This window comes from Vicugna pacos, chromosome 13 (assembly GCF_048564905.1).
Source record: "Vicugna pacos chromosome 13, VicPac4, whole genome shotgun sequence".
Lineage (NCBI taxonomy): Eukaryota > Metazoa > Chordata > Mammalia > Artiodactyla > Camelidae > Vicugna > Vicugna pacos.
Genome location: NC_132999.1, coordinates 20,063,190 through 20,087,933, shown reverse-complemented (window position 1 = coordinate 20,087,933; position 24,744 = coordinate 20,063,190). Strand labels below are relative to the sequence as shown.

At 40.1% G+C, this 24,744-nt stretch overlaps 1 protein-coding gene across 1 annotated transcript in view; it reads left to right on the top strand.

The window, feature by feature from the left end:
* The window catches only part of ROR1 (receptor tyrosine kinase like orphan receptor 1), a 385,155-nt gene that overhangs the window by 200,380 nt on the left and 160,031 nt on the right, over positions 1-24,744 (top strand). The window contains exon 2 of the mRNA XM_072974301.1: positions 22,259-22,330. Within this exon, the coding sequence (XP_072830402.1) occupies positions 22,259-22,330 (72 nt within the window). The remainder of the gene's footprint in view (positions 1-22,258; positions 22,331-24,744) is intronic.

Here is a 24,744-nt window from a genome sequence, read left to right as displayed (position 1 = left end):
GCACACACACCTCTGTCTTTGTAAAGAGGGCTACCTTTTCACGATAGTACATAGTCATCATTGTGAATTATTAGACGGTGTTGCCACAGAGTACAGACCCAGGGTCTGTTAAACTCTGTACTAATTGCCCCAAGATGTTAGGCTTTTTGAATCCTTGGGTCCCTGCTCTTTCTCCTCGGAGTACTTCCTAGTTTATCTGCCTCCATCTCCTTTTCTGCTTTCCACTTGTTGTGTCTAGTCAACTCTGGACTGAGAAATCTGATAACTAAGCTTGTGAAAAGTGTGTATAAACAGCTTCTGAGTGAAGACCTTTAGAACTTTCTAGGGAGTAAGAGGTTCAATGCATAAATCTAGGTTGGCTTCCAAAAACAGAAAGAGACCTTACTTGGACCATATTTAGTCAGATACTTGTTTACCTGGTCTGCCAAATGTGAGTCACAGGGACCCAATCCAAATGTTGACTGGGACTTCCAAGTTACTACTAGCTAAAGTAGTTCCTTTAAGTGGGATTTATACAAACTTCAAAAAGATTAATTCAGTCAGTTCTTGTTTACTGCCAGGTGCTGAGCTAAACATTGGCTATTTAGGAAGAACATGCCCTTGCCCTTGGGATGCTGAGAGTCTAGGTGGGGATAAAGCATAGCAACAGATAAACTTGAAAAACAGTATAAAGAGGTGTGTATATGGCTAGGTTCTGTATAGCGCAGAAGAGGGAATGATGTTGGCTTGGAAGGATGGAAGATGAGACAATTTGCTCCCTCTCTGCCTCCCTCTATTTCATTTATGTCTTTCTGTATTTCTCCCATTACATTCAATAAACATTAGCACCAACTATATTCCTTACACTGAGGTTGCAGTAGTAAATAAGATAGATATGATCTTTCTTTTATTTGAATATTGAAGAACAAATTAGGGGAGGGAAGAAGGATAGAAATGGGCATCCCAGTAAAGAGAATCAGGGAATGAAAGGATGGAGTGTGTTTCAAAAGGTGAGCTATAATTTAGCATGACTGGAACAATAGGAGATAAGATTATAAAGGACTACGCATGCTGTGCTGAGAGCTTTAAACGTTATCTCATATGCCATAGATGCCCAGGGAAGGTTCTAACCAGGAGGTTCTTATAAAAGTGTGGCCATATGGTGGGTGGATTATGGCATGGAACATAGACAGCAGTAGAGAAGAACCAACACACGCCATCTAAAAATTATATATAGTTTTCAGCTTCACCTTTAGGCCTTAAATTCTAGTTTCTCTGCCTCAGTTACTTAGAATCCATCTATGACTTAAAAAAATTTTTTTTAAATATAGTTGATTTACAATGTTGTGTTAGTTTCTAATATACACCAAAGTTTTAGTTATATGTATATATTCTTTTTCATAATCTTTTTCCATTATGGCTTATTACAAGATGTTGAATATAGTTCTTTATGCTACACAGTAGGAACTTGTTGTTTATTTTATATATAGTAGTTTGTATCTGCTAGTCCCCAACTCTTAATTTATGCCTCCCCTACACCCTTTTGCCTTTGGTAGCCATAAGTTTGTTTTTTCTGTGTCTGTGAGTCTGTTTCTATTTTGTAAATAAATTCATTTGTATCATATTTTAAGTTCCACATATAAGTGATATCATATGGTATTTGTCTTTCTCTTTCTGACTTGTTCACTGAATATGGTAATCTCTAGATCCATCCATGTTGCTGCCAGTGGCATTATTTCATTCTTTTTCATAGCTGAGTAGTGTTCTATTGTGTATATATACCACATCTTTTTTTAATTGAAGTATAGTCAGTTTACAGTGTGTCAATTTCTGGTGTACAGCATTATGTTTCAATCATACATATACATACATGTATTTGTTTTCATGTTCTTTTTTATTATAGATTACTACAAGATAATTGAATATAGTTCCCTGTGTTATACAGAAGAAACTTATTGTTTATCTATTTTATATATACTAGTTAATATTTGCAAATCTCAAACTCTGAATTTATCCTTTCTCTCCCCCCTCACTCTGTAACCATTAGTTTGTTTACTATGTCTGTGAGTCTGTTTCTGTTTTGTAGATGAGTTCATTTCTGTCTTCTTTTTTCTTGTTTTAGATTCCACATATGAGTGATATCATATGGCACTTCTCTTTCTCTTTCTGGCTTACTTCCCTTAGAATGGTGATCTCCAGTTCCATCCATGTTGCTGCAAATGGCATTATTTTATTCTTTTTTATGGCTGAGTAGTATTCCATTGTATAAATATGCCACAACTTCTTTATCCAGTCATCTGTCCATGGACATTTAGGTTGTTTCCATGTCTTGGCTATTATATATAGTACTGCTGTAAGCATTAGAGTGTGTGTATCTTTTCAAATTAGAGTTCCATCCAGATATATGCCCAGGAGTGGGATTGTTGGATCATATGATATATCTATTTTTAGTTTTCTGAGGAATCTCCACATTGTTTTCCATAATGACTGCACCAAACTACATTCCCACCAATAGTATAGGAGGGTTCCCTTTTCTCCACACCCTCTCCAGCATTTATTGGTTTGTGGACTTTTGAATGATGGCCATTCTGACCAGTATGAGGTGATATCTCATTGTAGTTTTGATTTGCATTTCTCTGATAATTAGCGATATTGAGCAGGTTTTCATATCCTATTGGCCATTTGTATGTCTTCATTGGAGAATTGCTTGTTTAGGTCTTCTGCCCATTTTTGGATTGGATTATTTAGTTTTTCTTATTAAGTTGTATGAGCTGTTTATATAATTCTGGAAATTAAGCCTTTGTCAGTCGCATCATTTGCGAATATTTTTTCCCATTCTGTAGGTTGTTATTTTGTTTTGCTTATGATTTCCTTTGCTGTGCAGAAGCTTATAAGTGTAATTAGGTCCCATTTGTTTATTTTTGCTTTTATTTCTATTGTCTGGGTAGACTGCCCATCTTCTTTATTCAGTCACCTGCCAGTGGACATTTAAGTTGCTTCCATGTTTTGGCTATTGTAAATAGTGCTGCTGTGAACATTGAGGTGCTTGTATCTTTTTGAATCAGAGTTTTTGCCAATGTGTGTCCAGGAATGGGTTTGCTGGAACATAGGGTAAGTCTATTTTTAGTTTTTTAAGAAATTTCCATGCTATTTTTCATAGTGGCTATACCAAACTTCATTCCTACCAACAGTGTAGGAGAATTCCCTTTTCTCCACACCCTCTCCAGCATTTATCATTTGTGGACTTTCTAATAATGACTATTATGATCAGTGTGAGGTGATACTTAATTGTAGTTTTGATTTGCATTTATTTGATAAATAACAGTGTTGAGTGTCTTTTCATGTGTTTGTTGGCCATCTGTATGTCTTCTTCATCAATGACTTTTCTGTCATTTTTGCCTCTTCTCTTTTTACCCCTTGGATGCTGTCATACAGACCTAAGCAGTCAGAGCCTGTCGGAGGCCAGAGAGCCTGCCCAACTCTGGGAATGGGCTGTTAGATGAGTCAGTCCTGGATTTGCTGTGGAATGATTTCAGCGAAATTTATTAATGACTGAATTACGTCCCGTATTGTACTGGTTCTTAACCCACAACGTGAGGATTAAATGAGATAATGAATGTGAAATTCTCATGCCTGACTCATAAACGCTAAATAAACAGCAGTTGTTTTAATTCGTGCTTCTTCCACTTTGTCGTGCTGGCTGCCCATTTAACACACTTTGCCTTTAAGGTATATGGGCTCTCAGTTTATCCCCACTGTTTTATTAGCTCCTCAACCGTGGGGACTGGCAGTGTTAATCTTTGTATCATACTGACTTTTAATTTAGGTTATTTAATCTGTCATATCCTGATTCAGTAGTGCAGAGACATACGCATGCTTTCAGAGAGCAACAGAAATTCAGTTTTAATGTATCGTGGCATTTAAACTGGAAGAAAACCTGAGGGAAGTATTCCTGGAGGTTTCAGTGAGAACAACATTCTCTTTGCATTATCAATGTTCCTCAGTCCCCACTTGGCTGGAACCACTACCTCTGGCTTCAGTTAGCTATTTACATTCCTCTATTTTTATATAAATTGTGCTATATTAGCATATATTTCACACTGTGACCTAGTGTTTCCCTGATCCTTTAAACCAGGCTATTTGTACATTAGTCAATGTCAACGGAAGTAAAATTGAAAATTGAGTGCAGACTATAGCCCTGCTACATTGCCCACTCTGTCATGCTGAAATGGATTCCTTGTTCTGAGAAGATTTGCTGTGAAATACAGTCTATTTACATTAAGGAGACCTCTGTATATTTAAGGCGTAATTGTTTCAGGGCGTTCATTAATTCTTGAACTGCAAGACCTAGGTTTTCTTTTCTTGTATCTTTTCTATAACAATGGAAGTCAGGGGTTTCCAAAAAAATAACAAATTGGTCTTCATTAAAATGGAGCTGGAAATGGTTTTCTGGTAATATGCTTTACAAACAATGAGAGAATCTGATTGTAAATCAACTCCAGGACCCAGCTGTCTCAGGGTCCAGGATGGGAAGCTCCAGGATAAAAGGTAGTGTATATTTTTTTGGAAAAAGAAAACAATGTTTTACTTCTGTAACTGATGAAGTGCTTATCTTGTCACAGAATTTTAGAGTTGGAAAGGCTCTCAGGATTCATTTAATGCAGCCCCTTCCTGGAATAATAATCCCTTCTTCAGCATCTCTGACATGTGAACATCTTGTCTCCACTTGAACACTTCCAGCCATGAACATCTCACTCCTAAAAATTTTGTGGTGAAATATACATAATGTGAAATTAACAGTTTTAATCATCTTTATGTGTACAGTTCAGTGGCATTAAATTCAGTCACATTGCTTGTTGACCTTCACCACCCTCCATCTCCAGAACTTTTTCATCTTTCCAAGCCAAAACTCTGTACCCATTAAACAAGAACGCCCCATACCTTCCTCCCCCTCAACCTCTGGCAACCACCATTCTACTCTGTCTCCATGAATTTGGCTACTACTCTGGGTACTTCACATAATCGGAATCATATCGTATTTGTCCTTTTGTGACTGGCTTATTTTACTCAGCATAATATCTTCAGAGTTCACCAATGGTGTAGCATGTGTCAAAATCTCCATCCTTTTTAAGATTTAATAATATCCCATTGTATGTATAGACCACATTTTATTTGTCCATTCATCTGAAGATGGGCACTTGGGTTGCATCTACCTTTGCTATTGTGAATAATGCTGCTATGAACGTGTGTCTACAAATATATGTTTAAGTTCCTGCTTCCAATTCTTTTGGGCATATACCCAGAAATAGAATTGCTGGATCATATGATAATTCTGTTTAATTTTGTAAGGAACTGCCATACCATTTTCCACAGCGCCTGGACCATTTTAAATTCCCACTGCCAATTTCTCTATATTCTCATTAATATTTGTTATTTTCTGGGGGTTTGAAACTCCTTTTAAACAGTAAAATTATAAGAGCAAAGACTCTAGCTTTGAAACCTGGCTCAGCCACGTACTTGTTGTGTGAGTTTGGACAAATTATTTAATTTCTCTGAACCTCAATTTATTTTTTTGTAAAATATGAATAATAAAGTAGATGTTGATGATAATAATAACTTAATAAAATTATGAGGAGGAAATTAGACAATTCATTTAAAACATATTTTGATGTCTGAAAATAGTAGACTACCAGTGAATATTTGCTTTTGGGTTTTTGATGGTCACAGATTGTTCCTTCTATTTTGGGGCCACTCTGATTGTTAGATTGTCTTCTTTATTTTCAATTAAAACTTGCTGTGGGATAACTTCTCTAACTTGTATAACAGTTGCCTTTAATCCATAGAGCCCTGATTTTGCTCTTGACAGCCTCATAGAATAAATCATATCTTCCTTCTGCTTATCACCTCTCTTGTATTTGAAAACAGCCATCAATCATTCACTAGCCTCCTGCTTTGACCAAGCATTCTGGAATTCTTCTGTATTTTAAGTGATGTGGTTTCTAGATCTCTCATCATGTGTCTCAGCCAATTCTGGACCACAGTTTGTCTGGTAGAATAGAGTGAATGGAAATTTCATCATCTCCACCCTCCCATTCTTTTGAGTTTTTTCCCTAACATGATGCCCAAATGGAAGAATGGATCTATGGATATTGATGAATTGGTTCAACAGACTAAACTATCCCTCATTCCTTCTCAGTGTTTCTTCTTCAGTTCTCAGAGTGCCTGAGGTCCATAGGACTTGCTTTTATTCAGTTTAGGATTAGTCCTGCATCATTTCGCATATCCTCCATTTTGCTTGTTCTCTCCTGGCTGCCATCTCCTTTAGAGGGAGTGGGTAGTCCCTGCTCCCATATACCTTCCTTGTGGTCCCACCAGCTCCCAAGGGATACTAGGGCTGTACTTTAGAAATAAAATTTTGTTGCACTCTTAGACATGGAGCTGTGTCTTCTGACATAGTCACGGGATCTATTGAGGGCCTTGACTGACAAACAGGCCTTTTTCCATGTTAAACTAAACATTTAAGACTTACCTGGGGTGGGAGGTTATTTTGGCTGAAACTTTGAACTTGGGTCTTCTGACGTGAAAGACTAGGGAGAGCTTGCTTTATCCCAACCCACCTTGTCCTGTAATGCACTGACTCTCCAATGCCAAGCTAAATTGCCAGTTTCCAGATTTGCCCATAGGAGGGTGAATGAAGTGCCTTGGAAATACCAGTGCTGTTTTTCAAAGTTCCCAAGTGGTTGAATGTATCCTGCATATTCCTGATTTACATGCCTAACGTAAAAAGGAGCTCTTTGGCCTACAAGAAGACTTTTCAGTTTCATTATAAACCTTTTTACACTTAAAAACAAAATCCTAAACCTCTTTTTAAGAGAAAGGAAGTTCTATTTTTATAGAGGGTAAACTAGCTGAATGGCAATCTCTCTCAGCAGCTCAACTGTGTTTGAAAACCTAGTTCCTCATGTATCTTTCTCCCAAGCACATGTCGTATGTTTATATAAAAAAAAGTAAAAGCCAGATTCTCTTCCTTTCTATAAAAACAAAAAAAGTGAAAGGGAAGACAGAACAACTCACTTTCTTGGCATTTTAATAGAGTACCCAGAATCCTCCTAACATAAGACACTATTCTAGTTGAAAGGCATGTTAAAACTATGTGTAAACTAAAGACCCTGTCTTTAGTAGAAGTCTGGTAGATTCACTTACAATTGATATACATGAACTTTATGGCATGGGTTTTGTAACTTCTACTTTAACCAGAACATTAAAAATATTTATCTATAGTTATCGCCATTTTTCAAATATTTGGGGTTGCCAGATTGCTGACATGCAGCTAAATAAGGTCTTATTTTGCAAAGTTAAATCCCTGTGGTCATTTCTCAGTTGGCCTGTGTAATATATATGCAGTTGGAGTGACGTCATCTGTGCCTGGCGATGCCCTAGCACAGGCACCCACACCTGGCAGTGTAGGAAATCAGCCAATCACCAGTCAGCAGCAGGGAGAGGCAGCTCCTCTTCACCCTTGTGGTCACCATTGTCTCCCATGACTCATCTGGGCTGCGGTTGGTTTATTTGGTGCAGCAGATTTCGCTTCTGTTACATTGTTTGTGATTTAGTTGCTATACCCATTGCGATCTGCTACCTGGGGAAGTTTGCAGACATCAGGAATTAATGCTTTTGAGTCTCTAAGGTAAAGAAAGGAAGGCCTCAAAGTATCTGCACCAAAAAAAAAAAACCACCCCATTGGAAACTGTTAACTTACAAGCATTTTAGTTAGGGAAGCCAGTCTACCATCAGCAACATGGTTGTCATGAAATGTGATGATCCTTCTCTCCTCTGTGTCAGCTTTGTTGTTTGACTAACTCTTCCTCTCATATTTCCCACGTCAGTGTGGAGGATATGACAATAGGAAAGGAGAATGTAAAAGATGATGTCTGCCGAGTGTGACTCAAATTCCTTGATCTTGTATTTTAACATTGCGACTTTTGGGGAAAATTTTCCTTGTTCCATGTTTTTGTTTTTGTTTTGTTTTGTGAACTTAAAAAAAAAATCACCACAACCCAAGCATATGTCAAACATAATTTATAATGTAAGTACTGAATGATACATTAAATGCCAGAGAATGGAACAAATATCTGTATAATAGGTTAATTATGTCTTGTAGACTTCAGCTCAGTATATTTGCATTTAAAGAGATGGAATATATACACACATCCAAATAAAGAAATTTAGTTAGTGATGGTTTAAACAGAGGCCACTGTAGAGTAGGGGACAGAACCATGGGTTCAAGTCTTAATTGGCCCCTTTTTAATAGTAACTTTTGGCATTCACTGTCTCGTTCTTGGTATTGTCACAACTAAAGTGGGGATAATAACACTTCAATAAATGTTTATGAAAACATGTATTGATGTGCTTTGCAAACTCTCATTGATATATGGATTGTGAGTGGTAGGATTGCTGGCTAGTTGGTGATGTACGTGCTAACTGCCTCTTCCTCCTGCTGATTGTCGCCACAGCTGCTCCTTATTAATGGGTGAACCATTAGGGCAGGTCCTGCATCTCTTGACCCAGGTCCTCTTCACCTATCAGTCAGTGAGATTCAGCAAATATTAGGGACCTAATAAGTGCCTGGCACTAGAGGATATAAAGATGAATACTCAGAAAAAGCAAAAATGATTGGATGGACCTAGAGATTATCATACTAAGTAAAGTAAGTCAGACAGAGAAAGACAAATATTTGATATCACTTATATGTGGGATCTAAAAACAAATGACACAAATGAACTTATTTATAAAACAGAAACGGACTCAGAGACATAGAAAACAAAGTTATGATTACCAAAGGGGAGAGGGGGCAGGGAGGAATAAATTAGGAGTTTCGAATTAACAGATACACACTACTGTGTATAAAACAGATAAACAACAAGGACCTACTGTACTGCACAGGGAACTATATTCAATATCCTATAATAAACCAGAACAGAAAAGAATATGAAAAAGAATATATATATATATACACATATAACTGAATCACTATGCTGTACACCACAGACTAACAGAACATTGTAAATCAACTATACTTCAAAAAAAAAGAAAAGCAAAAATGAACATGCAGCAATATATAATGAACTGTTTGTAGTTCCCCAAATTTGCTTTTCTCCCAGGGACAGAAAAGCCTTTTGTCTGCCCAGCTAATGTCTGCTTGTCCTTGAAGACTCCAGAATCAACGTCCCTTGACAACCTTTGATAATCATGTCTATTAACCTCCCACCCACTCTGATCAGGTGCTCCTCTTCTGGGGTCCCCTAACATGCTGGGCATCCCTCAAGGAAAACACTCATTATGTGAAGGAGGAATCATTGAGTACTCTTTTAAAAAACTGCCCTATTTTGCACATAATATAAAAATTTTAGAAGACAAAAGGATATGTAGGAAAAAGTAAGTCTTCTCATCACTGACCTGCAGCCCCCAGTTCCCCTCTTCAGAGGCAGACACTTCCCAATTTCTGTGTATCCATTTTACAACTATATATATATATATATATATGAATTATATTTATACATATAAGAATATATAGTATATGATTATGCATACACATGTTATATATAATGTATGTTCACAAATATAAAAACAAGCATTTTTTTTCTTTTTATGCAAATGATATTTTTCTAGATACACCAATATTTTGGCTTTGCTTATTAAAAATATAACTTAAGGATATATTTTGTGATTTTTTTCCCCCAAATCGTATATACAGAGTTTCTTTATTCTTTTTACAGTTGCATCATGTTCCATGGTAAATCTGGGAGACGCCATCATTTATTTAACCGGTAACTGGACAAATAGGTTGTTTGCAAACTTTTTCTGTTATAAACAATACTGCATTGAAAATCTTGTATAAAAATCATGTCATATGTGATTGAGGACATCTGTTAAGATACATTCTTAAAAGTGGAATTGCTGTTGACAGGGTATTTGCATTTTAAATTTTCATAGATATTGCCAAGTTGCACCAATTTATGCTCCTGCGTATCAGTAGTAAGTGTCCTTGTTTCCTCACAGCCCTCTCAATATAATAAGATATCAAGCTCTTTTAAAATTTCTAATCTAATTGGGGGGAAATGACATCACATTGACATTTTAATTTACCTTTCTTATATTATCAGGGAGCTTAGTTATGTTTTCATGTATTTAGTAACCACATATGTTTCCTTATTTGTAAATTGTCTGTCCTTTCCCTTTGCCCACTTATATGTCACGTTCTTGGATTATTTTCTTGCTTATTTGTAGGAGGTTTTGTTTACTGTATTATGATAGCTAGCCCTTTGCCTTTTGAGCTGCAAAAATTTTTTCTTCCCAGCTTGTTTTTTTAATTTTCCCTTGTAGAATCTTTTAATGCAATCAAACTCACCATCTTTCTTTTCATGGCTTTTAGATTTTGTGTCAAACTTTTGAAAAGCCTTTTCCACTCCAAGATTGCTGAATACATTTCCCCACTTGCTTGATGGGGACCTTGAGGCAGCAAGTCAGGAAAAACAAAGGCAGCAGGGAAGGCTTGTGGGGAAGGCCTGCTGCAGAGGAAGGCCTTCTCATGGCTGAGTCACAGCATGAGACCTCAACTGTGACCTCAGGGGGAGGCAGCAAAACAGAAGCCATCAGATGGCTTCCTTCTCCAGAGTGATTCCACCAGCCACAACAAATCCCCCCAGAATACCTTGGTCATCCCTGACTGAAAATGGATGCCCACATTCCATAGGGGGAAGTGCTATCCCTTCTCTGAGCAAAGCATCTATTAACAACATTCTCTTATCAGACAGAGATCAAGTCACCCATCTCGGGAGGTGACACACATGAGCAGACAGGCCACCCCATCCATCATGTGCACAGTAGCGCTGGTCGTTCCTGTTCACTGCCAGCGACTAGAGAGGCCTCCTGAAATCCTGCTGTTTGACAGCTGTGGAGGAGGAAGAGCCCTCCCTTTTCACGTAAGAAGGGCTCTTTGGCAAATCCAAAGTATGGTCTTACATTGGTGTGAAAAATTCCCATGCCTGCAGCCACGAATACCCAGGCTGCTTAAAGGCTGCAGGTAGGAGACTACATTTCAGATGCAGATATTGACAGCAGGGCACCAACTCCAACTGTTTCCATCAGGTTGGAAAACCAAAACACATGTGGCAGATTGATGGTGGAAGAGAATGGTCAAAATTAACTATGTGTAAAGCTACTTTTCTTTCTGATAAGAGAATGAAGAAAAGATATATTCCACAAGGGAATGACATCACCAACTTTGAATAGCAGTTGCTCTAAGTTGAGTCTGTGTTTATAGATGCATGAATATTATTCCTTTCAGATCATTGTTTGAAAGAGATCCTGTATTTTTGCATCTCTTCAGTCTGATCAAATGAGCTGCCAATATGTGACCCTGTCAGATGAGGGTGGCTCACTCTGGTGGGCGGTTCTCCATCATGTGTCACAGCGAGGAAAGGAAGCTCCTCCCCAACCTGTCTCTTGCCTTGAGTTTCTTAAACTTATTTCTGAATGCACAAGAATATTTCAAACTTGGTCAATTTATTTAGTCGAAAGACTGTGAGTTTTGGAATCAGAAGGACTGGATTCAAATCCTGTCTTTTTCGCTCTGTGTCTTTAGACTAGTTCCTAATCTCATTGAGCCTTAAGTGTTCTCATCTGTAAATGGATATCAGTTACCCACAAATAATGCAGCTAACAAACTACCCCAAAATTTAGTGACAAGAAACAATGGGCGTTTATTTATCTGATGAGTCAGTGTGTTGGCTGGGTGGGCCTTTGGCCTGGACTGGGCCAAGCTGGTCTCAGCACATCTCGTTAGCCAAAGCAAGTCACGAAGGACTTGCCCAGGTTCAAGATGGGGAAGTAGACTACGCCTCTTCATGGGGAGAGATGCAAAAAGGTGTCGGTACAGGGAGGAAGGAATTGTGGCCATTTTGCAATCTACCACACTACCTTATCCAAATAAATGTAATACCATATGGAGAGTGCAACTATTGTATCACCTCTACATTCAGAAAACATTTGTTGAGTGCCTACTATGTGTACAATTCAACAGTTGATGCTGTGAATAACATAGAGGTAAATAAGACCTCATTTCCAGCCTCGAGAAGCGTACAATCGCAGTAAAGTATGCTGAAGCAATTGTAGGTCACCTTACAAAGTGTAAAATGTCTTCAGAGAGGAATTGATAAAACACTAGGGGGTCTCAGAAGAGGGAGAGATTAAACTAACAGGCTCTGGGAAGGGATTCTGGTCCCAACTTCTGCTTAATGTTTCCCTCTATTGAATTTTAATTATTGATCTCCTTAGGCTGTCAATAATGACATAGTACAGGAAACCTCATCCAGATGGGCAAAGCATTTTAAACTGGAGCAATTTAAGGCAAATTAGTATTTGAAAATTGCCAGCCTTCTAAATCCTACATGGCCAGGCTAACATGGCTGGAACAAAACCATCTTACTATCTTGCAGGGTAATAACAATTCTCCTAAATTTACCTCTCTGATTAAAATAATTTCCACTAATCTAGGCATCCCTCAATCCCATTAACTTAAACACTTGGTTTCCAGGGACAGGCAGAAAATACGAATTATGCTTTCAATAGATTTTTTTTTCTGAAAATAGTTTCTTTTTAAAATTTTTTATTGAACTGTAGTTGATTTACAATGTTAGTTTCTTGTGTATAGCAAAGTGATTCAGTTATAGACATACATACATACATATTTTGAGAATAGTTTTTAAAAAAATGTTTACTCCCCCCACTTGGGAACTTTGAAATGATTGAATTAACAGTGTGCTAGAGAGGATTAGGGAAAAACAAAAAAACCAAACTTTCACCAGCGGGGAAACGGAGACCCTGAGTGCAGCCCGGCTTGGGTGAAGGAAGACCACGCTTGCGTTCTCCTGCCACTTAATGACATGCCAGGGGACTTTAGGCAAGTTCTCTGGCCGAGTCTGGGTTTCTTCAACTCCAACCAGGGTATGATTATCTCGGGCCTTGATCCTTCCCATGTGGAGTCATGAGCTAATGTCTGTTCTGTGTACGGGCTTTCTTGAAAGGAAAAGTGCTACCTAAATACAAGGTACTTGTATTCCTGTGAGGTGCTTGGAATCTTAATAGCTTTTTCAACTGCATCCAAAGTGGGCTTCTCTTTGTAAATGCTTTAAGTGGCTCAGAATCAAAGCTGAAAAGGGTTTTGTTTCTCCCTCTTCCACGCCTCGTGTAGGAGGGCTGTGCATTTCTAGAGTGCGCCCTGTTTGCTTATTTGGTGGAGAGCTCCCCAAACATAAAATCCCCAGCCTTTGAAATCCTATGTCATGTAGATACTGGTTGAGACAAAACTGCCCTGCTCTTTACAGAATGATAATTTTCCTCCTAAGAGTCTAATTGGCTAAATTGTTGGCCAATCAGTTAAGAGGACCTTCTAGTTAAATATACTTTGCTTTGAAAGATGTTCAATGGTACTGATTTTGTTCTTGGTTAATATTCATCAGGCTGTCTCAATATTGAGATTGCTGACTACTTTGGGATTTTTATGACAAAAACAAGAGTTAAGTTGTAGTCTGCCAACTTCTCTCCCCTAGGTTCTTTAATTAACTGAGAAGTTTAATGTAACTTAAGCCTTTCTGTGTTGTTTGGGTGTTTTGTTTGTTTGTTTTTACAGGCATATCATTATTTGAGTTTCCCTAAACTGGTGGGTTGTAGAGAACCAGTGCTCGGCCAGTTAATAAGACCCATCTAGGGAGACTGGGTAGTCTAGGGGTAGGGGTCCAAGAATCTGTATGTGTTTACCATGCTTCCCAGCTGGGTTTAGGAATCACTGCATTAAATACCTTTGAAATTGTATCCATGGTAAGTGAAAAAGCCTTCACCAGTTAGTGACAGCTGCTACTTTGCTGGGCACTGAACTCATCCCCAAATATTCTCCTAGTTAATCCTCATCACAGTCCTGCCAGTGCATTACTATTAAGCCCATTTTATGAATGAGAAACTGAGGCTTAGAGATATGAAGTAATTTGTCCAAGGTCACAAGCTAGTATGTGACAGACCTAGGATTTGAACAAGTCTGACTCTAAAGTCAGCAAAACACCTTTTGTTCCTCCTCTATGCTGCTTCTCATCTAGAATGTTCCAGGAACCTTTTGAAACCATGTAGGACACAAAGGAAGCATGAGACACGATTCTTGCCCTCAAGAAGTTTACTATGTAATCAGAATGAAAGGAAGAACACTTTCTTCCTGATGGCCAAAGGACACATGGGCCATAGGATTAAGTGCAAACTGTAAAGTAGAAAATTACAGTAACTCCAGGTTTTTTTCCTTGTCATTTCAATAGAACACTGAATATCACTGAATTAGCAGATTTGTTTTGTTTTCCTATTGAACTGCATGTTATTTTGCTGTGATTTAAATATAGACTGAAACAGAGGCATCCTATTTGAGGTTCAACTGTGAGAAAGATTTTGTTGATGTCAGCACTATGCTATTTCAAGGAGATGAAATTTGTGCATTAAATATTCCGTTTTATTTATTCTATTTTTTTTCCATTGACCTGGCTAAAGCAGAAGTTATTTAACTTTGCATGGAATCAAGTTGAATGGACAATTATTTTCTCTCTTTCCGGAGCCAAGGGTAAATTAGAAAAAGTAAAAGGACCTGGAAATTTAGAACCTCTTAGACAGGTTACACTAACCCTCCATTCCTAGCAGATATTTACATTGCTAAGGAGATAAAGGCACAAAAGACCTAGTCCTGGTTGAAGAATCGATTTAGGAAGTGTATAGGGCCGGAGCTAAATCGCTAAAGCTGGAAGAGGCGTTCCCTGTTTCTAATAGAAGACTCATTTTAGTAGCCAAGTTCTGCAGACAGGGGCAGTTCTGTGATAATGTGGAGCAAAGACTTACCTACTGTAGAGTTCTCAGTCTTTGTTCATTTTTTGCAAGTCTAACCAAGACTTTCATTTGTTTTGTAAGAGTCAAGAATAAACTCTTAGGCTATCATGGAATTGCAGCTAGGGAAGCATCATTCTTGGATCTCTTGTTTCTTTTGAGAGGCGAGTGACTTTGAATTGGCCAGGGGCAATTACAGAGTAATAGACTTTTATTATAAAATGGATTTTAGAATATGAAATGAAAGTGTGCATGGGACATACAAAGGGGGAAATTAAATGGCAAATCCCAGAAGACAAAGACAGATGAGACAGCAGGATGAGTAAGAAGGAAAAATTATCGGGGGGGGGCACTTTTGAGGGAACAAGTGTCTTAAGGAAGAGCAGTCAAGTGGAAACCAGAAGAAAAGAGTGAAGTTTGTTGATGTCATTGGCAATTAAGGGTGTCTGCATCACCCAAAAGGAAGTGCAATAAAACCTCTGTAGGGAGATAAGACCAATTTCTGAACTAAGCATTTTTCAGCATGCCTCCTCCTTTTTTCACTGTGTCTTTTGCCAACTTGTTCTGAAGCTGGAAATAAACTAGTTATTTTGTTGCAGTGAGCATCCATTGAGTCTAGTGGCACCATGGGTGAATGAGGAAGTGCTAACTTTGGGTCAATTCATTTGAACTTCTCTTTGGGAAAGATCAAGGTTTGAGCCATTTGGAAATCTCTCTTAAGACTTTGCACTGGCCCTAAGAAGATCTTGCCTCCCCAGTAATTAGCTGAGATGTTGTTTCCTTTTTGTCTTTAAAGGAAAAAAGCACCTGGAGACCCCTGGATTTGAAATTACTATTTGTTTCCCTTCTGGAAAAATTTGCTCCTGTATAATTGAGTATGACCATTATTGACTCATTTGCACTGCCCTTTAGTGTGCCGTAGGATTTCTAATACACAGGCCCCCCTCTCAGACTGAAACAGTCTTACCCATCCTTTGCAGTTCCCCTCCCCAAACTGGAGGTTGTGCTTCCCCAGTGCTGCCTTGGAACCCTCTGTTTACCTCTTGTACCTCTTATCACAGATTTATGTTTAGAGTCAAGGCTGATTTAACGTATTTTCTATTTTGTTTGCTTATTATTGCTTCTTGTATACAAGTCTTTCCACGTACTGTTATCCTTTTTGGCACCTGAGAATGTCCTTTTCTTTCAGTCTCAGCTATGCATTACACTTTTTTCTTGTGGTATTTACTTCAGTACTCTTGGTGTTTTTAGCCTGTTGGGGCGAGGTGGGAGGAATGACTTGTGGGAAGGGGAGACCATTTCTGTTAGTTTCTGTCATTGCCCTGGGACACTGTTTATAACTGTGTTCCTGTACTCCTTTCGCACTAGACTGTAAGTTCTTGAAAAATGTTAGGGACCAGGTCACGTTTTCTTCATCCCAGTTCTCATACCTAGAAAGTGCTAATACACGTGTGTGTTGAATGAATGAATGGATGAATGAGTGAGTGAATTTCTAGAGTTCCACGGAAGAGAGCTCAAGTAGAAGAGTTTTTAAGTAAGATCGTTTTCAAGACTACTTTCATTCAGTTTAAAGATGTGTGTCATTGTGGTGCTTTGTGTAGCATAATTCCTTTATATACAAGAGCTGTGTGTGATCCATAATATTAACTCAACAGATTTAAAGCAACAGATTAAACAATAGATTCGAAAGGGAAAAAAAGACATTTAAGTGTGATTCAAGAAATATTTCCTTTCCTCCCTTTATGTCCCCTGCCCTCTTTCTGGGGTTTAGAATCAGGGAGCCAAGCACTGATGGGGGAGGAGTGTGGCCTCTGGTACTGATTCTCACACTCTGTTCTGCAGAGCTTAGAGTTCACAGGGGTCTTCTGGGGCTGAAGGTGGCTTAAGCTGGAGAGAAGTGAGTACTGTCTTTCAGCAGCACACCCCCTCCTGCGCCCCTCTCCCCCTGCCCCATTTTGTCACAGTTGGAGACACTGGCTCTGCTGTCAGACTGCCTGGGTTTGATCATAATTCCCAGCCCCACCCTAACAAGCTGAATAGGCAAGTGCCTTAATGTCTCGGTCTCAGGCTCCTCAGTCTCAGAGTGGAGTTAACAATGGTGCCTACCTTGGAGATTTGTTGAGAAGATCTCTGAGAGTCAGCCTCTCTGACATTAAGGAAGCCTGGACAACTATTTATTTTATTTTATTGCAATTCCTTTTATATAAAAATATGAATAGCACCACAAACTTTGATACATTTTAAATTTCCCTTCAACAAATGAATGGCTTTGCCACAGGTACAGTAATTGTGCTATTTACAAAGTCATTATGGGTTTTATTTTTTAAAAATATGATTTCATAGTGTGGTGTAGGTGGTGTGGTTGAGTGTTTGACCAGAGTGTAAGGCTGCAGGACTGTGCCCTCTCCTTTCTTTGTGACTATACGAATGACTTACTTCAATGATTACATCAGAAATCTGAATTTGAGGTCATTGAGGATTAGGTCCTCGGAGCCACTGAGCATCATTCTCCACTCCTGACTGTCCCACAAGGGCTGAGGGAGGCTCTACCTCCCCTCTCCTCAGTCAAAAAGCTGAGTCCCCAGAGCGGAGTGGCCCCTCATTCAGGACCCTACATGTGCGGTGATTGTGAACCCAAGGCCCGAGCAGTGCCCGGACTGATTACCCCCAGTGCTGTTGGGGAAGGTGGCCAACCTGCCCTTCTAAGGAGAGCAGACTGTTAACTTTCCCGAACAGTTACCGTTGGTGAAGGTGGCTTACCTGGCTCTGGGCTTCTCCTCCACTGAGGCACTGGAGGGAGGAAGGAACCAAGGCTAAGAGCCTTGTGTCTAAAATGACACTGCAGACCAGAGGACTCGAAGCTATGAGCCCCGTCGTCTCCCCCACTTTTTCTTCCCCCAAGTGGTCACAAGCAGACCTTCTTTGACCACAGAAGAAACTGTTCCCCTTTTGTGGGACTGACCCTGGCTGTTTGGAAATTCCCCTGCATCTCTCTGAACTCAGCCCCTAAGGATGCATATCACCTGTTAGGGACACAGACAGAGGAAGATGGAGCTCAGTGAGGAGGCAGCGTGCATTTATTTCTAAGGCCTGGCCCCAGCTTAGAACTGTGATTTTGGCCAAGACACTGCTGTGGGCCTGACTTTCTTCATCTGTAAAATGAGGAAACTGTACCAGATAAGAGGGTTTAAAATGTTTTATTCAAAGCATCGGCGCCTTTTCCACAACACTGGACTATGTAAAACAGAGATGTAGACTTGTTTCTGTTGAAGGAGGATCTAGAGCCTGGCCCTCTCGTCCTCTGTACCCCCAAATCCTCCAGTGTCCCCCTGTAAAGATACCTCCAGAAATCCTTAGGCTTGAGTCCTGAGCTACTTGAACTTGTAAGGAATTAGAATACTGAAAATAACATCACATGACACATCTATTTTATATCTAAAGAGAAGAGGATCCACATACAGTTTGCCACATTACAGCATGCACCCTTTTTTTTAAAAGGTTGTAAATTTGTTAACTCTGAGGTGGGGAAAGCCCCAGAGTGGCTATTAAAGTGTGATCCACAAGAGGCCAAAGAAAAAAAAAGCCAACAACCAAAAAAACATAGTTTGATAAATAAGTCATGGGCCTCTAAGGCCCTCACAGATATAACTTTGGAGGACTTAGTGACACTGGTCATGAAAGGCACTGGAGTAGCCACTTCACACTTGGCCTTTGTGACCGCTAGGCTGGCCACTGGTCTTGTGAGAATGCTGGTCTGAGCCTATGTAATCTCAACTTATCACGGGATCAAGATACAGGATGTGTCATGGCCCGGTGCTTCTTAGAAGAGCCTCTGCATCCTATGAACATTGGGGCGCTACCTGCCAATGGCTGAGATGAACCAGTAATCCCTTTGGAAATCACAGGCTTTTATCAATGAGGAGGATTCAAGGCTTTTTTTTTTTTTTCTTTCCCTCCAAATAACACTCCCACTGTTCAGGCTTAAATACCAAAACCTTATGGTTTGCAGAATCAGTGCCAAAAAGTCAATCATTGGTGAAACTGCAAAGATAATAGCTCCTGTTGATCAAGTGGGGAGAAGAATGGCTTGCCCTCCTGCAGAGGTCAGGAAAGATAAGGGCTAGAGTTTTCTAAAACGTGCTTAATTTGCCTAAATTGGATAAAACCACATAAAAACACTTATGTTCTTAGAGAACTGGCGACCAATTCAGGAAAACCTTGCAAAATGACAAGATTGGCTGGGATTAGTGAGGAATGTAAAATAGAGTCTTTCTAAATGCTTGGCAAATGTGTTATTTCAAACTTAGACAGTGACATAGCCACGGGAGTATGTCCATGTGAAGGATGGCTTCCATCTGCCTTGCTAGACAGAGGAGAAGACATGAAAGATCTTGAGTGTCCATTCTATGCTGGGCACTCTTTTGGGTGCAGGACCCTTTCCATTGCCTAATTTAGTCCTAGGCACATTCCTGTGAGATGGCTTCTAATGCCCCATTTTACAGATGAGAAAATAGTGGTCAAAAGATGTTAAGTAACTTGCTCATCATGATCACAAATTAGTGAGTGGCAGAAATTAGTGTTTTAATGTAGGTGGGAATTTCTATTAAATAGTGTGTCTCCTTTGGCACTTACAAATTTATCATTACCACAGTAATTTTACACAAAGTGGCTGCTAGTCTGCTATTAAATGTCTCATCTTTTTGCCATACTGAAGAGACAAAGAGAGGAGCTGACTCCATTAGTGGAGACCTCACAGGACCAAAACTGATGGTCTTGTCTCTCTAAAGCTGCTGTTGACCCTGGAATTGGCACTCAACTTGAGATGTGTTGAATTTTTCTCCCTTAAAATTCAGCCTTCCTTTTGGGAGGTGCAGGGGGAAGCTTATTAAACCTCATTTTTGTGAGGGGCAATTACAAACATTAAACTTTTCACATTAAATAATCAGCCTTTCTTTTAAAAAATATGGCCTTGGAAGATATTTTTCAGGGAGATTATTCATACTTAACAATATTTTATCTGTCTTTATTATCATTTTATCTGAAAAGCTGAACACGTGATTATCTAAAGGAATAGATCTTGAGGCTGAGAACAAAATTCCTCAGAGTCATCACAATCACTTAATGAGGTTGTGAATTGAAATTATCTCTGCTATAGCCCAAGGACTGAGTGGTAATTAGTGTCCAGGGACACGTGGGGAACAAGTTCACTGTAGGCAGTTCCAAGAACCTGTTCATTTGTCATCAGTCCCAAATTATATTCAATCAGCAATTCAAATTCAGGCTAGAAAAACCAAGTGACATATAGCTAACTTTCTATAAAATTAACATGGTAAAATGAAACCTATGTTTCTGGCAATTTAGCTGTGAGCAGCAGTAAGATGAAGCTATGAAAATATTGAATGTAAATGCTGTCAAGATCTGTCTTAATCCCACCACTTCCCCACCCTTTGCTTCCTTGCCTGAGTTGCCACCATGGCTGCCATGCTTCTATTCCCAAGCTCCCCGAAGTCTGGATATTGGAGTGCCTGATGAGCCCTTTTATAAAGCGAACCACAGTAGTCCCTAATACTGCAAACAAGGGGCTTTTATTCAAGGAGCCAAAGTGGGTGGCAGCAGATTGGGGGTCAGAGTGGCGTTGTGGCTGGAGTCACATGTGGAGAGCTCCAAAGTGTAGACAATTAGCACTTCCTGGTAAAATCACCTGCGTGAAGTACCCATTCCTAGGACATGCGGTTGATAGGAGCACCGCCTTCTACTGTCGGTTTGTGTTAAGTGTTTTTCTTACTTGGGCAAACTTTTCTTTTTGGCTTAGTATTTTGTAATCCGATGTGCTGTAAGATCCCCACCACACTGCCCATCTGACTTCAGGTCCCCTTAAAAGAATCTGTGCTGTGGTTGGCTCAGGATGTAGGAGGTGACTGGGGCCATTTGGGGTGGGGAGGTATGTGTGGCTTGTCTGCTTTCTTTCCCACCTGCTTTCTCTCCCACCTGGACAGGGGAGACGTAAGCCAAGGAAGTTTGCACAAACCAAACAACCCTTTTGTCTCTGCTGTGCGTGGCAGGTTGATTGTAGACAAACAAGAAGTGGCCTCTGCAAGGTCTCACTGGGTAAACATCCTGTCCTTGGCAAAGCTCCCCCGACGATGACATGTGGCTTCTATGGCCATGTGGCAGACGGTCCCCATCAGTAAACAAGGAAATGTAGAGAGTGTGCTTATCTAGGTGAAAAGGTGAAGCCAGAGAGAGGTAAGGTGAAAACTACGTCAGGTTTCACAGACTTGAGGGCTGGCCAGTGTGGGCTGCTGGGATGCGTGGGTGGCAGAGTCAGACAGACCTGGATTTGAATCCCAGTTCTTCCACTTACTAAAGTTTACCTGCATTCCAACTCAGATCCATTTTTAGCAGCTACCTAGAGGATTGTGTTGAAAAGGCTATAAGGCAGATCCCAGGTTTAATAGGCAAAAGGGCCATAATTGATGACTGATGTCTGAAGGAAGGGGAAGTGACAGCCTGAGTACCTTGGATCTAATGACTCAGGCTCTGGGCTCTCTGGGATCCTGCCCAGCACTAAAGTTCTGTAATACTGTGTGTGTGTGTGTGTGTGTGTGTGTGTGTGTGTCTGCGTGTAGACATGGCCTAAGGGGAGAGTCGTGCAATCCTACTAGAATGTGCTAATAGGGTGGTGTCACGGCTTAAACCTTCAAAAACAAAAACATCATTTGTATATTACAGTATCTTACTGAAGAGTTTTTAAATTTTCCGAGTGCCTCATGTCCTTTAGATGATTGATTTCCATGTTTGCTTTATGGTGGTTTTGAAATTATCTTTTAATTTTATTACCACAAACGACTCTCCATATTCAAATACTGCGCTTTTGTTTGTCTTGTCTTAAAGTTTCAACATAGAGAAATCGATTTCTCTGTTAATAGAAGTGCTGTTGTTTCACAAGCACAAATGAAACCAGCAGCAGGAGCAACAACCTCTGGTTTCATGGGCAGACGTTTGACTATTATTTATCTAAGACTGGTCTTCTAACAAAAAAAGGAAGAGCTTGTGTTGGATGATGTTTGGTCATTTCTGTTGGTTGGGTTTTTGGTCAATGAAATACTTAATTTTCAAGCCTGTGTTTAAAGGAAAAAAACCTTCGAATCTGGCCTACAGTGTGTTCCTCTGGACAGCCTCTGTGAGGCTGGCGCCTCTGCCTGGTGAGCGAAGCGGCCACTCCAGTTTAATAAGCCCTGGGACCGTGTGGTCTCACTCAGAAGGCAAAGCCTTTGGAAATCTCCTGTAATGCTTCTAACAGCCCGTAAGTTACTCTGTCTAATATTGCCCTTGTCTTTTTCCCCTCCCTTCTTTTTCTTTTCAGAAACAGAGTTGTCAGTCACTGCTGAGTTAGTGCCTACCTCATCCTGGAACATTTCAAGTGAGCTGGACAAAGGTACACAGTGGGGACCCACAGGGGAGGAGGCCGAGGAGGGGTGGCGTGAAATTCCATTTTTAATCCTGGCGTGGCTGTCTTTGCAATCAACTGCTTTTTAGATCACTGGAAGGAGGTGGGGGCCAAAATAAATTCCCTGCTTGCTTTGTGATCATTTAACATTTAATTGCTTGGAATTCTATTATTTTCTGAGAGGTCTTTTTCCCCTCTCTCTCTTTCCTTTCCCTCCTTCCTCTAAAACGTTCCACCTGGGAAAAGTGCTTCAAGATGTGAAAAAGGGTAGTTTCTGACCTTCCTGACACTGCATCTAGTGGATCTTATTTAGAGGATTTGATTCCGCCTGAGCGAGGGTTGATCATGAGCTGTTTGCTGGGTGACCTTTTACAGTCAGTATTTGATGTGCTTGCAGGGTTCAGGGCAGAGTATTTGGAATGTTTGTAATTGCCTGTGCATACAGATGGCAGCTTCCTGTGTGCACGTGGAGAACAGGTTCCCGCTATGAGGTTGTCGTAGTATTAATTAAGCCCCGCCGGATGCTGAGCACTGGCTACTCTCTAGAGATCCTCGTCCTGGAATGATACATCAAGACACATTCAAAACCCCTGCAACTGGCTCAGCTTACCCTGTCAGCCTTTTTTCTCTTTAGTCCCCTTTATGCCCTTTTAGGCATCTCCAGCCAAATTTCCATTTCATCTTATATTTCCTGTGCTTTTCTGCTTCTCTGCTTTTGTCTAAGCTGTTCTTTCTATCTGAATTGCCCTTCCTTCCCTGCCAGTGTCCATTCTCTCCCCTCTCTAGGGCAATAAAGGACTTCTCCTTTAAATCTGAGCATACAGCCTGAATTAGCCACGGTCTCATCTAGTCCCTCAGCAGGAAGGGGCCTTTCTGTATCTGAAACTCCCGTAGTCTTTTTCTCTGGTTTTCTCTTAGCATTTTCTATGTTATAGCATGGTGACTTACATACCTGTGTATCTCGCCCCTGAAACTGGAAGTTCCTTGTAGGTAGGATGTCTGTTTTCTTTTTTTTTTTTTTTTCTTTTCCTATCTCTGTCAAAAAATCTGGTACAGGCTCTTGTTCATAGGAAATCCTCAATAAATATGTATGGAATGATGGATCACGCTGTACCTAGAGCCACATGGATGGATGGGTCTCATCCATATATGTGTGTGCAAATACCCACGTTCAACAATCTTACTGAGTTTCTGCTTTCGTTCAGGCATGAGTCTAGGTTCTGGGATTATAGTGATAAAAGGAGCTCAGAAGTCATTGTCAAAAACTACCTTTTGTGATCAGCCCTCTTTTGTCCACTCATGTATTCACTGGAGGTGGATTTCCTCTCTGAGGAAAGACAACATTATAAAACAGCAATCTGCCAATTTACTTTGCTGGTTATGCTTTTGAGGCATTTTGGGGTGGCAGGATGCTGTGAGATGTCTTTTCACCTTAAATCAAAAGACATTTGGGATCTTTTTTTATTGTCCAATTTGGTCTGGACATTCTTTTCCTAGTTAAGGATTAAAACAGGGACTCTACGTTATTCCTCTCCATCTCCAGCTCCAAGCACAGTGCTTAGGAGGCAGTAGACTTTCAACAAATATTCCAGGATATTTTTAGTGGAAAAGAAGAAAAAAGCACAGTGAATGTTAACTCAGTGTCTACTCTGTGCCAAACACTGTGCCAGGGGCTTTCAAGTGTGTGAACTTAATTGGCAAGCTCCTTATGGCACTCACTGAAAAAAATTCCATCATTGTACACTATGTGCTGCTTGCTGATCAGGTTCCAGTTTTGGCTATAGAAGGACATCAGTATGTGCTAAAAAAGGCAACAGATACCCCAGTCAAGAACCAAGCCTGCCAGACTTTGAATTTCTAGCAGACCAGCACTATAGTTAGTAGCTGTTGCCCTTCAAGAAAGAAGTAGTGTCAATAGTCATGAACCTACTGGCCAAAGGGTGGGACTAAGGCAGGCCCCAGACTCCTTTGATTGGTTAGCATAGCCTTCCAGACTGCTTGGATGGCTTTCCAGCGATTCTTGGTGTCTTTTTTTCTCCAGAGATAATCAGTGAATGGTCTTTACTTCCCATTTAGAATGAAAGAGTAAGCTGATTAATTCATTTATTCGTTTCTCGATCAAATCTTTACTGCTTCCTACTCCGTTCTGGGCACATTCTCAAGAATCAAAAGGATCCAGGATCAAAAGGTAGATCAGAGCGAAGTCTCTGTCTTCCATGAACTCAGAGCCAGGAGAGAAAGACTGAAGTCTAAAGGCATAATCAAAACCTTCTGGTCACTTCGATAGATTGAGTTGTCAAGGGACATTCCTTCTAATCACAGAGAGGTGCTGGTGGAAATACACAAGGAAAAAAAAAGTCCATCTCCAGGCTGGTATGCAGAAAGGAGAAATCCCCAGGTGC